The following is an 18,473-nucleotide window of genomic DNA, read 5'->3' on the forward strand; positions in this document are numbered from 1 at the left end:
GTTCTTGGTTACAAAGATTTTCTTGACCCCTTGGTTTAGAATATTTATATAATCTCTTAGATCTTCTCAGAAGCCTCTTAGAATGTTGAGTTTTCCTTTTATGTGTGTTATAAATTCTTAACATGAACTTTATTTACCCTCCAACTGGTACAGGAACTGTCTTTTCAGCAGTAGATGTGGCACATCACTTTCTTGCGTGAATATCTTCAATGACACTGTGTTGCCTGTAGGATGAACTCCAAGGACATGAAGGGCCCCCTGTGATCTGGCTCCTGCCTGCTTCTCGAGTCTCAGTTTACCCTGAGTCTCCTTAACTTGGATGCTTAACCATCTCACACTGATCGAAATTCTCTGAATGTTCTGTACTTTAAAATGTGGTGGCGACAGCTGGTACTATCCTATCATTGCCTGGACCACAGAGATTTGCTTGACTTTATTCTGACTTGATTAGATATCCTTTTTCAGGAAGCTCCCTGATATCACACACACACACACACACACACACACACACACACACACACACACACACGCATGCAATATTTACATTTTGAAAAGTAGGGATATCTTTGCATCTGAGTTTCCATGGTGCTTAACAGGTACTGGCCTGGATTTTCTAAAATGATTCAGTGCTATAGTTTAACCTCCTCACAGCAGGGGCCATGTCTTGGTGGCTCCTTTGTAGTGGCCATTCCAGAATTTGTACCTGGGATTTGTTTTAATCAGGTGTGACATGCAGACATGGAAATGGTTGTCATGAAGGAAGAAGTTTAGACCCACAGATTCGCAGAAACAAGGGCCACGGTACGTGACTCAGGGAGGGCCACATGGGAAGTACCAGGGCCATCAGGAGGCAGAGGGCAGAGTGTGGCCTAGAGCATCTATTGGGGTTTTTCACGAGAAGGAATGGGCAAGGCAGGATAGGCACGCCAAGCAGGTTTAGGATTGGACAGTTTGAATAGTTTCAGCAGGCTCTTGCCTATAGGAGCTGTCCCTAGTTGTCCAGTAGCTGGCCTTGGGGTGATTTAGGGCAGAGGGAATATTGACTTGGTGTGTGAGTTTGGCAGAGGATACGGCTGGGTTGTGAGCTCTGGATTGGTTGGTCTGTACATCAAGGGAGCACTCACAGAGAGTCATCTGCCACCTCCAGCAAGGAGCGAGCCCTGGCAGGGGCAGTCTCTCCAGGGTCAAAGCCCCGAGTGCCAGAGCATCAAGAATAGAGAGAGGAAGAAGATATAGTCAGCACAGCAGGTGGCACGATTCAGGGCATCATTCCCTCACTGAGGGCTGGTTATATATGTGTCTGTGTCCCTGTCCCCAGCTCTAACCATCATGGTGTACCCTTTTATAGAATGGGTTTTTTCCCTATGTCAAGATGATGATTACATTTTATGTGTCTTCTCCTTTAAATACAATGAAATATTGCTAAGAAGAGTGTATTACTGCAAATAGGCAATTCAGAGCTGAGGCCGCCTTCTGTCTGCAGAGGAGAGAAATTATGTCCCTAAGCTGCTAAATATGGTCCTCAGGGAAGTGTCCTTGCCTCCTCCTTCATTTGTCGCTGGAGGACGGGGCATGTTCTAAGACACGTGTGCTTAGGTGATGTCATCATCGTGGGAACACCGCAGAGTGTACTCACATGAACCTGGGTGGCATAGCCCGCCATGCCCCTAGGCTGTGTGGTAGACCCTCTTAATCTTATGGGACCACTGTCGTATATGTCATCCGTCGCTGACTGAAACATCGTGATGTGGCACAACTGTAATAACAACACGGGCTACATTGTTTTTCTTGGAAAGGAGAAGCATTAGATTTGGTAAAGATCTTTGGACCCAGAGTCAGCCAGCTGCTGCTTTCCAGCCTTCTGCTCCATAAAACAAGGGACAGTGAAGTCAGATGACTCCTCTGGTTCTGTAGCGCCTCCCAGATGACTCCTTCTGATGTTCACTGAAGCAGATAGACCAGAATAAAACAAGAAAAGGTTCCTCTTCTAAGAAGAGGCACTGAGGCCTGAGTTCTGGCAAAAGCGGTCCCAAACATTCCTTAGTTACATTTCCAGATGGCATCCCAAGTAATTCAGGACATCCTCTGGGTGGCTGGATGTGAAGTGACTCACAAGAGTCACACAAAAACCTCTGGTCCCCCGAGTAGCTCATTAAGACACTCCCCGCCTCAAACTGCTTTTCCATCTGTTTTGCCTTTGCAGGAAAAAATAGGGAAGAAATGATGTCACAGGAAGATTTTTTTTGTCCCTGATTTTCAAGGTGACATCTCCAAACAAAATTATTACTTAAATATTAATCTGGAAAGTGTGTTCAAGAACTGTGTACTGGGAAAAATTGAGGAAACTGTTTTCCTTCCTTCTGTGACAAATTTTCAAAGTTCTCAGCTTGTTTCTTAGTGTCATTTCCTGACTATTTTACCTACCTGTCCAAAATATGTCTCACAGTGTAACATCCTGTCTAATTAAACTCGTGTATTCATGTTCCAGGAATATGCTATGGTTCATTCCTATTTCCATCTCATTCATATTCTTTTTTTTGTCTTTTTCGTGACTGGTAAGGGGATTGCAACCCTTGGTGTGGTGTCGCCTGCACCGCGCTCAGCCAGTGAATGCACCAGCCATTCCTATATAGGATCCGAACCCGCGGCAGGAGCGTTGCTGCGCTCCCAGTGCAGCACTCTCCCGAGTGCGCCACGGGGCCGGCCCTCATTCATATTCTTAGAATGTTCTTTTTATTCTCTTTCACTACTTAAAAATTCTACATATATTTTAAAATCTTTTTTTTAACACATGCAACTTAATTTTTTTAATTTAGTTTTTTCATTATACATGTTTATGGGGTACAGTTGTTTCAATACATGCACGTATTGTATAATGATCCAATCAGAATAGTTAGCACATCTATCAACTAAACATTTATCATTTCTTTGTGGTTATGACATTCCAGATCCTGTTTTCTGACCATTTTGAAATATACAATACAATATTATGAGCTGTTGTCACCCAAGGGCACCAGAACTTATTCTTCCTATCTAACTGTAACTTCGTAGCTTTATACCAATCTACCAGCCTTTCCCCGTCTCCCCTCCCTTTCCCTGTCTCTGGTAACCACTGTTCTACTCTCTATTTTTCTTTCTTTTATTTTCTCTTTTTAATTTACCTTTCTTGATTGACCCATGATAGTTGTATATGTTTATGGAGTACAATATGATATTTGGGTACATTCCTACTGTTGTGCAGTGATCACATCAGGGTGCTTAGCATATCCATCACCTCGAACATTGGTCACTTCCCTGTGTTAGGAACACTTAACATTATCTCAACCAGCTATTCACAGGTAACATGACAGTTTGTTCCTGACTGTAGTCTCCTTATATTACTGTAGAACCCTAGATCCCATTTGTCCTCTCTACTATTTTGTGTCCACTGACCACCCTCTCTCCATACGCCTCCCCTGTTCCGTGTCTTCCTGTGCTATTTCAAAACTGCTATCTTCTAGATCAGAAATTCTTTCTTCTGCTTGATCTAGTCTGTTGTTGAGATTCTCAGATGTATTTTTACTTCATTCAATGAATTCTTCAATTGCAAGATTTCTGCTTGGTTTTTTAAATGATATCTGTCTCTTTGTTGAGTTTCTCATTCAGATTATGAATTGTTTTTCTAATGTCATTGAACTGTTTGTATTCTCTTGTATCTAAGTCAATTTCCTTAAGATCATTAATTTGAATTCCTTTTCCAGAAAGTTGGCAGTTGCTGATTTTTAGGAATCAGTTACTGGAGCATTATTTTTTTTTTGGTGATGTCATGTTACCTTGTTTTTTCATGTCTCTTGTTTCCCTGCATTGATATCTGTGCCTCTGCTGGAACAGTCACCTCTTTGTTTTTTTTTCTTTTTTTTTCCTTTTTGTCTTTTTTCGTGACCGGCAACAGATCGCAACCCTCAGTGTCGCGCCCGTACCGGACCGGGACCGGCAACGGGATCGCAATCCTTGGTGTCACGCCCGCACCTCGCTCAGCCAGTGAGTGGCCGGTCTGTATGTGGCATCCGAACCCTCGGCGGGAGCGCCACCGCGCTCCCAAGCGGCGCACTATAGCAGTGCGCCACCGGGCCGGCCCACCTCTTTGGGTTTTGTAAAGTGTCTTACCTAGGGAAAGATTTTCACCTGCAAAAGCGTCTTACGGTGTCAATTGGGTAGAGTGCAATGGCTTTGTTCAGGGTGAATGCAGTAGTGTAGTCTCTGTGTAGTTTGTTCCGCTGTAATCCACTTTTGCTAGGTCTTTGAATGACTCAGTCACCTACACTCAGGAGGTCTGTGGCAGCAGTGATGCACCTTTGCCAGAGGGAGGAATCCCTGGGTTGGTTCACAGGCTGAGGGTGTGCACATACACACCCTGTGGATCAGTCGTCTCAGGTGCTGGCTCACTGGGGATGTGGTTGCTGGATTGATTCTCAGGCTGCGGGTGTGGGCGTATGGCATGTCAGGGTCTCTGCGACTGCTTTGCCAGTGGCAGGGTCACTGTGCTGTTTCTCTGACAAGGGGTGGGCCCACCAAGGGCGTGTCAGCCAAGGTGTTTCTCATTCAGATATGTGTGTGCGCAATGGCTGAGTCTTGGGGGCTGGTGTTCCAGGGGCGTGACGGCTGAACTGTTTCTCTGAGCCAGGGGCATGGGTGCACTTTGTCTCAGCAGAGTGCAGGTCTGCTGGTGGCCCTTATACTGTGCACTTCTTGGGGCCTGATGCAAGGTTGGTGGTTCAGGAGCTGTTGAGCTGCTTCTCAGGCAGTGGGCAAGGCCACTAGGCAGGCCTGCAGTGTGGAGGCCAGTCCAGCCATTTCTGGGACTGTTGGCAAGGCTGCTAGGTGGGACCATTCAGGATGGACGCTTCTCTGAGAGGGCATGGATGCACTTTATTTCCACCAGCCTGAGGGCATATTTGTTAGGGCATCTTTGTGAGCTGTTTTTGTGGGTTGGAGGCTCAGGCACACACAACTCAGTCAGCTGGTGGGGGTGGGGATAAGGGGAGTAACAGGAGGTGGTTCACCTGAGGAGGGTCTGCCTGCCTGATCTCCGGCCGGGATGTGGAGGTGTGTCAGTTCAGCAGGACTAGGATTGGCTTCCCAGAATGCAGAACTGGAGTCACAGCTGCTGTGAGTGAGCCCACGCTTTAAGCTGCCAGGATCAGGGCATTGTAGCCTCTCCTGTGAGTGTGCTGGGACAGGGGCAGAGCCTTAAGGCTGGGAAAGCACCAGGGCTACTGGACCAGGGCAGGGCACACTCCTGTGAAGGCTCTGGTTTCAAGATGCCACCATCCCGCATCTGCTTGGGTCATGAGGGTAGGGGCGGGGCGTGCAGAGTTTGTGCTAGTGTGCAGTGTGCGCTTTCTAGGCTGCCCCTCACACTTGGCTGCAGGCTTGTCCTGCCAAAGGATCTGCCAGCCTCTGTGGTGAGGGTGGGGGTTGGTGTGGGTCCTTGCCTACCTTTTCACCACATGGGAAAATTTCTCCCATGCCAGATCTAGTGTTGGAGATGTGGTGGCTGAGGCTGTGTGCCTCTCCCTCTCTGTGCCACCATCCTGGGCTTTCATGCTCCACAGGGATCTCACCAGTCTCTTCTGCATGCCTGCACTCTCCCACAAATGCTCCCATCAATATTCAGCGTCTGTTAGCTGTTCTGGTCTTTTTCTGTGGGAGGAATGTGCCTGGGACACTCCTAGTCTGCCGTCTTGCCCCACCTCCCCCCTTTTCTTACTGTTACAGACCTCACTGATTTATCTTTCTTCTCAACTCTGGAAGGTCTTTATCTATCTATCTGTTGCCTTACATTTCTTCCCAACCTGATTATAAGTGTCTTGAGAGAAGGAACCATGTGTAATATTTCTTCTTAAACCTTCGTAGAATTTAGTCTGTAATAGTACTTCATAAACACTAGTTTATTATATTTTTTGGGGGATACCATATTTTTCTTTAATTGTTTAAGGTTCAAAAAATTCAATTCCACAGAGTTTTTTGGGGGGGTTTTCTCTGTGCTGAGAACTGTGGGTAGAAGAAGAAGACGATGAAGAAGTCATTGTCATGGTTCTTGTTTTCCACGTGTTACAGTCTAGTAGGGGCAGGGGTAAGGGATGAGTAACTGGGGAAGGGGAGGTTGATTTGCACATATTGATTCTAGTAGATTCTAGACTGAGTGTGCTGTAGAGGAAGGGCAGGCTATGGCATGTGACAGCAGGGGCTCATGGAAAATAGTAGCTGGCAGAAGCAGAAATGCTAAAATAGTTTCTTGAAACTTTTTTTCAGCCTGTCTCTTGGGCCCATTAACTATTCTTTGTATTTGTATTCTTGACGGAACATTATGGAAAATTCTACCACATCAATAATCTTAATTTAGCCATAAGAAATAATGTAATAAAGAATATTTGTCAGGTGTTTTCTAATTTTTACATTTTAATTAAAAAAATCTAAGAGCCATATAACTTGAGATCTCTTTCTAAAACACAACAATCAGTAAAGATAAATAAATGACTAATATCAGGGCTTTATCCATTTTAATAGTGTAGACCAGGCTGGCAAACTTTTTCTTAAAAGAACAGTTAGTAGATATTTTAGGCTTTGCAGACCGTACAGTCTCCGTCACAACAATATAATTACTCAATCACTCTGCCACTGTAGCCCAGAAACAACCAGACAGAACGTAAAGGAATGCATGTGGTGGTGATCCAATAAAACTTTATTTACAAGACCATGTGGTCTGCCGGCCATAGTTTGCCCAACCCTGATGTTGATGAATTAGAAAGCAGGGGCATCTGAAGGGAGTTTCAATCAATAATGAAGAATAATTATAGAGGGTTGATGGACAATGGGGGACTAGTTAATTAAAATTTAATGCATCCATAAAATGTAATACTATGCAGCTATTTAAGAAAGAACAAGGCACATCTTTTGTTCAGTGCCAGGGTGCGTTTTCCAAAGATGGCAGCACTTGGACCCTCGACTCTTCCCACAGGGACGGGGCCTGTGCCCTCTGCCTTTGAAGTTGAGTGTGCTTCTGTGATGGTTTTGACCAACAGAGTAAGAGGGAAGAAATGCTATGTGATGTTTGAGGTTAGGGCATAAAATGATATATAGCTTTCACCTTGCTGTTGGGAAAGCTGCCAGGTGAGCAGAGAAGCCTCTAGCTACCACATGGACTGATGTGTAAGGTAGCTCATACTGTGAGTTAGCCCACCTTGCCCATTTGGAAGGACCACACAGAGGGGCGCTGGGACAATGTGAGACAGAGGGATGAGCAGCACTGAGCTGCTTCGTTAACCGCTGTGTCAGCTCCAGCCACCATCTGACTGCAGAGAGCCAGGCCTCCCAGCCAAGCCCTTCTGGAATTCTTGATCCACAAAAACCATGTTGTTTTAAGCCACTAGGTTTTAAAGTGATTTGTTATGCAGCATGAGATCACTGGAACATAAACAGATAAAGAAAGATGAACAAACTATATCATTAGGTGAAATTAAAGCAAATTGGTACAGTATAGAGTTATGGGAGGACATACCAAAAACTCTTCAATACTGTCTCTAGGGAATAGAACTGTGATCCAGGCTGCAAGGAGATTCTTAATTTTCAGTTTATATTCAATGTAATTTGAAGTTTTTGCCATGTGCATATGTTACTTGGTAATTTTTTAAAAACTAGTTTAAATTTTAAATAAAGTGGTGAATAGAAAGCTAGAATTTTCTGAGTTCACATGATATTTTTAATTTTTAATTTTTTTAGCATTGATTCCTATTTACTTTCTGTTGCTTCTGTAGAAATCAGAGCCATGTGCAGTGGTATTTTAGACCCTCCACACATACACAAGAGCACAGCTATGGACCATTTCTTATATATCAGCTCAGATTTGGAGATAAAATAGTACATTTAATCATGAATAATTTAGGAAGAAAACCTGTTTCCAGAAATAACACAAATCAAAGTAAACAGTTCATCTCAGTTCATGGTTATGTTTACCTTACAGTTCCTTTTATGAAACAAGATGAGATACAAATTTTAATTTTAAAAAATCCAACAGGTTGTCATGCCGTTAAGATCATTATCATCACCACCCCCAGCCTAATCCTTTTTGTCTTTACTGAATTGTATTAAATGTTTTTAATGAGAGCATTTAACAGAAGCATTTTGTTAAACTACATCTGGAATCTCTTTTTATTCCAAATCACTTCTGGGGAGAGAAAGGCAGATTTTGTCCTAAAGAGACTAGATTTTTATACAAGAATATTGTACAATCCCATTATTTCTGAATTCAAGAATAATTTCCTAAACCCCAAGATATTATTTCTTTTCTTTCTTTTTTTTTTTTTAAAAAAAAAGATGACCAGTAAGGGGATCTTAACCCTTGGCTTGGTGTTGTCAGCACCACGCTCAGGCAGCGAGCCAACCGGCCATCCCTATATGGGATCTGAACCCGGGACCTTGGTGTTATCAGCACCACACTCTCCCAAGTGAGCCACGGGCTGGCCCGCAAGATATTATTTCTTACTCCTGGCTTTGCTTTGGATCTACGGATCTCAGAAGTGTATGTAATTTTAGTGATTTATTCAAGCTCTTTCAATTTACAGATGAAGAAATATATGAAGAGGGTCACCTCATGGAATTTCTTTAAAATAGTGGTTCTCCAACTTGAGCCTGCAACAGAATCCCTTAAAGCTTGTTAAATGGAGACTCTGAGGCTCTGATTCTGTGGGTTTGGGACAGAGTCTGAGAACTTGGATTTCTAACAAGTTTTCAGGTGATGCTGATGCTGATGCTGTCCTTGGGGAGACCACATGTAGAGAGCCACTGCTTTGAGATAATTCCTTCTCAGACCAACCTGGAGAGTTTCTCCTCTTTTAGGCAAACATCTTTCAAATATGCCCAGATTTTTTATTTTTCACTCGATCATTACGTAACTGAACTCTGTATATCTATTCCGGCTTTCTAAGAAAGATACACATGTCCCTAATATTTTCCCAGAACTCTTCCCACTTGCATTTAGCTTTTTGAGTCCCCAAGACTGGAAGTTCTGTCACAAAAATGAACGCCCTGACACCTTTGCATGAAGTCCTCATCATTTCTCTGCTCTTGTGCCTGTGCTCGGCTCTGATCTCACAACTCACCCTTTTGTAGAGTTTTGAATATATTCTCAGATATGCTTTATATTTATATCCAGTTCTCTGATCCATCATGTGAAATATGTCTTAAGCTGTTGGTGGTTTGCTGTGCAGAGAATGACAACTCAAATGTCTTGAGTAAATATTTGTTTAAATAGAATAACCCTCTGTGGTCACACATTTGAAACAGGGTTTGTGATCACCTTTGTATATTGCAGGAGCAATGTGCCTGGATACACATGAGGTCAGAATCTCATATCCATTTTGAAAATGAGTTTAGGACTGTAAATAAATTAATAAAGCAAATGAGTGTTGAAATAAACATTGTCCAGGTAGGCTACGGTTCCAACAGGAGAGAACAGAATCTTGTCAGAGTGAGCCAGATCCATTCAACATTTACTGAGAGTCTGCTGTGTGCCAAAGACTAGGCTGGGGTCTGAACACACAGAGATGAGCATGACCTGTCCACAGAGAGTGGCCAGGCAGCCTCGCATAACAGTGGCACATCCAGACTTGGGAGCAAGTGACACTGGGTTCAAGTCCCGTCTCCATTATTTGCTGACCTGGACCAATACAGACCCGCACTAAGCTTGACTTTTTCCATGAAATGGGAATAAAGCCACCTACTTCACATGTCTGTCCCAGGACTGTAATGGGACAATGCCTTGTCTTAGTCTGATTGGGCTTCCATCACAAACTACCATAGGCTGGGTGGCTTAAACAGCAGGTATTTATTATCACACAGTTCTGGAGGTTGGAAGTCCAAGATCAAGCTCTTTCAGGTTTGGTGTCTGGTGAGGGCTCTTGTCGTTTGTCCTGGCTTGCAGATGGCCGCCTTCTCAGTTTGTGCCCATATGGTCTTTTCTTGGTGTGTGCAGGTGGAGGGAGAGAGGTAGAGAGCTCTCTTGTGTCTCCTCTTATAAGGGCAGTAATTCTACCATGAGGCTGCACCTCATGACCTCGTCTAGCCTTAATTACCTCCCGGAGGCCTCATCTCCAAACACCTCACATTGGGGATTAGGGCTTCCACACAGGAACAGTCAGCTCACAGCATACCTATCAACTGTTTAGCCAGCTCCTGGAGTCACATAATCACTCTTTGAGAAGTGGCTTTCCTTAGAAATGTTTCCTGCCTTCTTCCATCTTCTGCTACCAATTGCCATCAGAAGTAGCATTGTTGCAAAGGCTAGAAAAAGCCCTGAATAGTTTTAATGGGCTTTTAAATTTGCACCATCTAGCTACTGCTCTTATCAGAGGCTTTGGGGATAAATTTAATTAGCACAGATTTAGGCTTTCCTTTTTCTGGGTTCTAGTTCCCTGAATACTCTGTTGAGTTCAATAGTGATTCCTATTTCACAATAACATGACTGTATTTGTGTCTTTTCTCTAAGTGGATACTGAAACTAATTTGAAAATAGGAGAATTTCTTTAGGCGTGTTTCAATGTTTTCATCAGTTCAGTGATCTTGTAAATGTGGTCTAAAAGTGATAATAGAAAAGTTATATATATATCACATACTTTACTTCTAAAATTCCAATAATTGATTGAACTATTTAAGCAATGTGTATTATCTGTAAAATTGGATATTTTCACTGTGCTCATTGTTAAAGTTACGTTAAAAGATTTTCTTGTATGTTATGAATTGGTCATTCAACCAGGGTTGTTTAACAAAAGAAGGGAGTTAGAAATGGGGAAATCAGGGCCGAACCCGCGGCTCACTCGGAAGAGTGCGGCCCTGGGAGCACCGAGGCTGCAGGTTCGGATCCTATATAGGGATGGCTGGTGCGCTCACTGGCTGAGCGTGGTGCGGGTGACACCAAACCCCAAGGGTTATGATCCCCTTACTGGAAAAAAAAAAAAAAAAAAAAGAAATGGGGAAATCAGGACAAGACAAAGAAAGGAGATGGGAACCACATGCCACGGGCTCCTGAATTGAAGATTATTTCCCTAATGGAAAAAAGACCCACACCTACCCCCAAATGTTTGAGTCATGCTCTCACGCATCACTGAGAATACGGTGTGTTTTGATTCCTACAGAAAACCAAACCTTTGATGACAGAGTTCTCGGTGAAGTCTACCATTATTTCTCGTTATGCCTTCACTACGGTTTCCTGCAGAATGCTCAACAGAGCTTCTGAGGACCAGGAAGTTGAGTTTCAGATGCAGATTCCAGCTGCAGCCTTCATCACCAACTTCACCATGTAGGTGGCATGCGGGCCAGAGACGAAGAGTTTTCTGTGGGGTGGTTGGGGTGTCCCTGAGATCAGGGGAGGGCCACAGCCTTTAGGTTCTGAGGATTTATATTCCAGTAAATGGTACATGAACAAGAAGATGGACTCCTTTGTTCATTTGCTCCTTTCTTCCTTCATTCCTTCCCTTCTCTTCTTCCTTTCTTTCTTTTTCCCTTCCTCATTACTTCTTTCCATTTTTGTTCCTTCCTTCTCTTTCTTCTTTCCTTCAGCTTGTCTATTCTCTCTTCTTTCATTCCATTCCTCTCTTCTCTCCCTTCTTTCCTCCTTCTTTCCCTCTTTCATTTCTTCCCTCCTTTTCTCCAACAAATGAGTGTCCTCTATGGGCCAGGCTCTCTTCTAGGGGATCGGTGTACTTCTATGAAAAAGACAGTGCTGCTCTGCTCCAGAAATTCTTGTGGGGTGAATCAGTCAATAAATAAATAAACAAATTAATAAATGAGATAATTTCAGATAGTAGTGAATGTTATAATGATGGCAAGTAGTACTGAGAGGGGCTTCAATAGGCGTGGAAATCAGGGTGGTATCATGGGGGAGGCTGTGGTTAAGTGAAGACCTGAACAACGAGATGGCATGAAACCTTTGATATACCAGATTGAATATATTTTCTCTACTTCTGATCCAAGATCTAAAGATATGCAAAACAGGGGTGGTGTTTGCATTTAATTTTTGGTCTGGACAAGATTCAAATTGGTGAATTTTCATGGAAATTGAAGCAGCTCTTGTGATTGTCTCCTGGAGAATCACAGAGGAACCATGGGTTGGGTCTCACCATTTGCATCTGGTGAAAATTGCCCTAGAATGAAATGAGTGATTCAAGGGCAGTGCCCTAGTCTGGAATGCATTCTTTCTGCATATCCAAGAGGCAAATAAAAATATTTTCTATGGTAGTCATGGTTATGAGATCCATGTTTGAATTTGCTTGGAACTACAAGCTGGTAATGCAGCTGTTTCCTGTGTTTCAGGCTTATTGGAGACCAGGTGTATCAGGGTGAAATTATAGGCAGAGAAAAGAAGAATGGTGATAGGGTAAAAGAGAAAAGGAATCAAACCACAGAAAACAATGGGTAAGTATTGTTTAATTAAAGAGTTAAAAATCCATTTCAGCAAAGTGTCCAATTTTCTACCCCTTTGCCTACTTATCTCGTTCTCTTCCATGCCTCCAAATATTTTTTCTTTTTTATTTATTATCAAAATAATAAATGTACGTGGTTAACAAAATGGTAAGTAAGCATTAATGATAAAAAGGAAAATTTTACCATGTCCATTCCTCAGTTCTCACTTTCTAGAAACATCAACTTCTAATATTTCTGTATGAAGTTTTCTTTGTAGTTACCTCCCTAACTCTAAGTATTATGACAGTCATGCTTTTTCTTTACTTCTTGATAAAAATAAGACATCTATTGACTCTTTGTTGTGAAGAGGATTTAGCAAATTTACGGTTTTCTTTGTAGTTACCTCCCTAACTCTAAGTATTATGACAGTCATGCTTTTTCTTTACTTTTTGATAAAAATAAGACATCTATTGACTCTTTGTTGTGAAGAGGATTTAGCAAATTTACAGCACTCCTACTTTCCCTCTGCATTCCAATTTTTTATGATATTATTTCTTCTTCCATCAATTAAACAGGGCTTAGACTATCTTAGACTACCCCTACTATCTTAAATGATAATATTCCCTCTCCTACCCTTTATTCTACCTCTCCTTTTAAAATTCCTGTACTCATCTTTTGTTACCTAATCATTTACTTTTGCATTGTCAGAGTTATTAACATTTAAATTCTGGTCTGTAATGATACTTGTGTTTTATGTTTTGTCTATAGACTGAATCTAAACATTGAAAACCAAAAAAGAGTATTTGCTTTTTAATAACTATATAAATAACATTAACTACAAAGCCATCTAATACATTAAGATTATATTTTTCTCTCTACCAGATGAACATGAAGGCCCCTTTGCAGAAAAGTGATCTTTGTATCTAGATAAAATGGTGTGAATCTATAAACTTGATTTTGTTCATTAATAAAAGGACATAGCTTTGAAAGAGCTAGATCTCTAAAATCACAGACTGTCAGAAACTTTGCGGTTGGAAATCCTGTTAGTAAGAATGGAACATCTCATTCTTGTCTGGAAGACCTGAGCCATGGGTTCACTTTGATACAGAAATGCATCCAAAGCCCAGAGTTCAGATAAGGATTTTCAGAAACAAAATTCACATTTATCTTAATGTTGTAGTTTCTGAGGACACAGAACCTGGAGTCTTCTTCTCAGTCCAGTACGACATTAACAACTTTACACATGGCCCTGCTTTGCTTTGGCCTGTCCAAACACTGCTTCATTTAACTTTACCTATACTCCATTCTTCCCCCAATCCTGTAAAAATGTTGTCTCTTCTTTTGTTTGGCAAGATGCCTCATAGTGCCTCTGGTATGTGATTTATATTGCTGCCGCAAGTTATTAAAACCTAACTTTGTTGAACTACAAGTATGTCCCAAGTGGTCTTTATCACAAATGTTCAGAATCATGCCACAGTTTAGTTTAGTTGGATCAGAACATATACGTTTCTGTTTTTCCTGGAGTTTCTAATTGCCTTTGTCTCTTCTTATGAGATAAAATTTAATTTTGTCACTACTAACATCTAGCAAGACACATAACTCATTTGAAATGATGACAAAATGAACAGCTATGACCAAGTTTCTGCAAGCAATGGAATTCATGTTACCCTGATGCCTGGTATATTAGTCTGTTTCTGTTGTTCATAACAGAAATACCTGAAACTGGGCAATTTATAACAAAATGAAATTTATTGCTTACAGTTTCAGAAGCTGGGAAGTCCAAAGTCTAGGGAGCACATCTGGTGACGGCCTTGTCGGTGGATAGTGACCCTTCATAGCAAAGCAGGGTGTCACATGGTGTATGGAAGAAGTAGAGAGAGACTAACTTCTTCACTGGATCTCCTTTTGAGGTCCTCAAAGCCATGCCTGTGACCACCATTAAGCCATCAATAGATTAATCCATTTACTAGGGCATGGTCCCCACAATCTAACCACCCCTTCAAGGTCCCATCTTTCAGTTACCATGATAGGATTCTCCACCCTTTTGACACTGTCACAGTGGGAGTTAAGTCTCTAATACATGGACTTTTGGGCACACAATTCATTCCACAGCATCTAGTGACAGCAGCAACCAAAAGACATCATTGATTGGGAGACATTTTTATTTCAGAGCTGTTAAAGCATGCCATTAAAACTTGGATGGCTCCAGATCTGTGAAATACTGTCATTGATCATTGATTGGGAGACATTTTTATTTCAGAGCTGTTAAAGCATGCCATTAAAACTTGGATGTCTCCAGATCTGTGAAATACTGTCATTGTGGGCCAGCCCAGTGGTGCACTGGAGAGTGCACCGCTTGGGAGTGCAGCGGGGCTCCCGCCGAGGGTTCGGATCCCATGTGGAGACTGGTTCCCGCTCACTGGCTGAGCGCGGTGTGGGCGCAACACCAAGGGTTGTGATCCCGTTGCCGGTCCCCGGTACGGGCGCGACACCGAGGGTTGCGATCCCATTACCGGTCAGTAAAAAAGACAAAAAAAGGAAAAAAATAAAAAAAGAAATACTGTCATTGCTTTGCAGCCTTGTTGCAAAACTTTTACCCTAGGATTTCTTTTTATTTTCATCTGGGTTTTTTTTTTTAAATTTCTAGTATTCCATATTTTCCTCTTTCTTGATTTTCACCTTTACTTTGCTGAAGTATATTCTGAAGTAATTTTCTCAGAACAGGTGTATGAGAGGTAAACTTTCTGAGACCATGATTAATATTTTGCCTTTGTATGGAATTTAAGGTCAAAATAATTTTCCTTTTGAACTTTGAGGCATTGCTCCCAATGTCTTACAGCACCCTATATGATGATGTATTTAATGTGACCTAATACCATTCCTTTTACATGTTTTCTCTATGTGATGTTCTGAAGTTTTACAATAATGGATTTAGGTGTCAGTCTTTTCATTCATTCTGCCCCATGCTCAGTGAAACATTTCCATCTCAATTCTTGTGTCTCTTCTCAGTTCTGGGAAAGAGGAGTGTAGGAGGCCTATAAGCTTAGTCATTCATTCATATATGGACTTGGAATTTTCCTCCCTAGATTTGGTCCTCTCTTGTCACTCCCATCTTGTGGTGTCCTGCTGGGTTCAGAATCTGCAGTCTGAAATTATACCAGACAGTGGTTCTTTCCTTTGCTGCAGCCTCTTCCTGAATGCTCTGAACTATAGATTTAGTGCTCCACTCAATCCCACAAGTGGCTCTGAACTATAGATTTAGTGCTCCACTCAATCCCACAAGTGTCCTTTTTTTTTGAAATGTCTTATCCACTAACAGTTGCCTCTCCCACTCTTCTTCCTTTGGTGGTCAGTCTACTATCTTGAATCAGAGTACCCTCATTCCAAGAATGGAAACACTTGGAATGGTTTGTATTTTTATAGGCCTTGCAATCCTTTATTCCCAGCCATTTCCCCTCGACAGTTTCACCACACTTTACCAGGTGTAAAAAACTAAGGTATTAGCTATTTTAAAGTTGTGTAAAATGTCAGAATTTGGTCATCCCTGTGAAGGAGAGAATGCAATTCCACCTTGACTCCAAAACTTCCTCTTCTAGCACTTCACCCACTGAAACTTCTAGTAGTCCACCCACTTCCCTTGCTGCCCCTTGGGTCTGTCTCAGAGAGAGGTAGGAGGTCAGTTACCTTTCAATTCTCTCCTCTTCAGCATTTTTGGCCCTTGGTAACCTTCCTCTAGGACAGGTCTTTACTTCTTCCGGTACTAATGTTTATTTTTCCTTTCTGAGGACTCAGTGTCGAGCCCACTGTTCTCATTGGTAGGCTGGTTAAGAGAGTATGGCAGGTGCTCTGTGGGGCCTGAGGGAACCTGACTTTATCCCACTCTGAACCCTACTTGTGGTCCTTTTTTTCTTCCTGACAGGGAGAAGGGAACTGAAATGTTCAGAGCTTCCTTAGTGATTCCCAGCAAGGACAAAGCCGTTCTCCTGCTAAGTTATGAAGAGCTTTTGCAGAGACGGCTTGGGAAATATGAGCACATCGTCAGTGTGCGCCCCCAGCAGCTGGTCGGGAGGCTGACCGTGGACGTGAGCATCCTGGAGAAGTCGGGCATTGCCTCGTTGGAAGTGCTGCCGCTTCACAACAGCAGGCAGAAGGGCAGTGGGAGGGGGGAAGGTGAGTACAGCCCGCTGGATCTGCTTGCATCCTCTGTGACCACTCCGAGCTGGGTCTTGGCTTCAGAGAAATCTATAAAAGATGGCACCCCTTCAACAAAGCTTTTTAATATTTGCAGGAATTAGGAAGATAGCCATAAAATAAAGACAGTGCCTATACAATTTTTTTTTTCTCCAGAGAACCAGGCTGTATCAAGAGATGTAAAAGTGTTTAAATTATTGAACACAGTAATTCCACTTCTGGGAATCTCTTCTAGGAAAAACATCTAAAATATTGGGAATGTTATACACACAAAGCTGTTTGATAATATTTGTAGTAGCAGAAACATTCTGTCAGCCTAAATATTCAACAGTATNAAGTGTTTAAATTATTGAACACAGTAATTCCACTTCTGGGAATCTGTTCTAGGAAAAACATCTAAAATATTGGGAATGTTATACACACAAAGCTGTTTGATAATATTTGTAGTAGCAGAAACATTCTGTCAGCCTAAATATTCAACAGTATGGAAGCAATTAGTAGATATAGTTATGAAAATAATTCGGCATGTGGCAGGGAAAAAAAGACAAAATTATACATACACTATAATGTTAAATGTGTTAACTATAAAGCTGATAAAAGACCAGAAAGTCATATAAAACAACAATCATTTCATATTAGGGGTATGGGATTATGAGGTCATTTTCTAAAAATCTGTTTTTGAACATTCAGCAACATGTTCTTTTCTTTCCAAAATTAAAAATGAAATGTGTGCTGTAGATGTGATTTAAGATACAGACTTTGTTGTTGTTGTTCATTAGCAGGACCATTCAGCTTAGGTTTATCTCAAATTCTGATTTTAAAAATAGCATTTCGTTTGTTGAAATAATTATAAAAAGTTCCATATAATCTAACTTAAATCACTCCATTAATTTCAGTTAATAATTTACATTAAATATTTACTTGTGTTGGGCTCTATGCTTAATATACTAGTAAAGCTTAATGTCACATTGGATAACGAGACAGATATGTTCCAAAATTGCACCAGGATTGGAATGACAAGATTTCAGGTAATTGTGACATTGAGGGTGGGGAAATGCTAAATGCTGAGTAGGTGAGTGAATGTGTAGAATCTGAATTCAGTGCTGGTGGCTGTGAGGAGAGTCCAGAGCATCCTGGGAATGCTTCTTGGACTAGGATATTTAGGAATGAGCTTGGAAGGAGAGGAAAGAAATGACTAGATGAGTGGAATAAGCAGATGTGGGTATGTAACCTGGTGCAGAAAGGGTCAAGGCCCGGAGCTGACAGGTGGAAGAACAATCAGTGTGGAAAATGAGCTTCCTCACCCAGCACCCAGTTGAGATGAGGACTTTGGACGTGAGAAGTCATTCACTCTCAAAGATCAACTGTCCCCTGGCTCTGCAATAGACTCAGGTACTTTTTTATATGTTGACTCTACACATTGAGCTTGACATTCTCAGTAGAGACATAATTAAAAAAGCAAAAATATTGTCAAGGTATCTGACATTCAGAAATGGCATAACAATACGCTGTTTTTATGACATGTAGGTGGCAGTTATATGGTTAATGGATTTTAGTTCTTTAATTATCTATAACCTTGAAAACATTACTGCAATCCTGTAAGACTCAGCTTGCACATCTGTAAAATGGGGATAATAAGTATCTCGTAAGGTCATTGTGAAGTTTTAGAGTAAGAGCTTAATAACTGTGAAGTACTATTATTGTCAACTTATGTTTACTTTCTTTCTGTACAGATCTTATCTCCCTGATAAGATCATACGTGCCTTTGAAGGTGGTCTGTGTCTGGTTAACCTTTGTCTCCTTGAGGAATTTAACCCAATGCTTTTTAAAGATTAGAGAGCTAA

The 18,473-nt window shown here is 41.7% G+C and overlaps 1 protein-coding gene across 1 annotated transcript in view; it reads left to right on the forward strand.

Annotated features, from left to right (window-relative positions):
* The window catches only part of ITIH5 (inter-alpha-trypsin inhibitor heavy chain family, member 5), a gene marked incomplete at its 3' end in the record, with an annotated part of 55,077 nt that overhangs the window by 16,674 nt on the left and 19,930 nt on the right, over positions 1–18,473 (forward strand). The window contains exons 3-5 of the mRNA XM_008584915.1: positions 11,172–11,335; positions 12,349–12,450; positions 16,358–16,608. Coding sequence (XP_008583137.1) covers positions 11,172–11,335; positions 12,349–12,450; positions 16,358–16,608 — 517 coding nt within the window. The remainder of the gene's footprint in view (positions 1–11,171; positions 11,336–12,348; positions 12,451–16,357; positions 16,609–18,473) is intronic.

Source organism: Galeopterus variegatus, unplaced genomic scaffold (assembly GCF_000696425.1).
Source record: "Galeopterus variegatus unplaced genomic scaffold, G_variegatus-3.0.2 Scaffold3404, whole genome shotgun sequence".
NCBI lineage: Eukaryota > Metazoa > Chordata > Mammalia > Dermoptera > Cynocephalidae > Galeopterus > Galeopterus variegatus.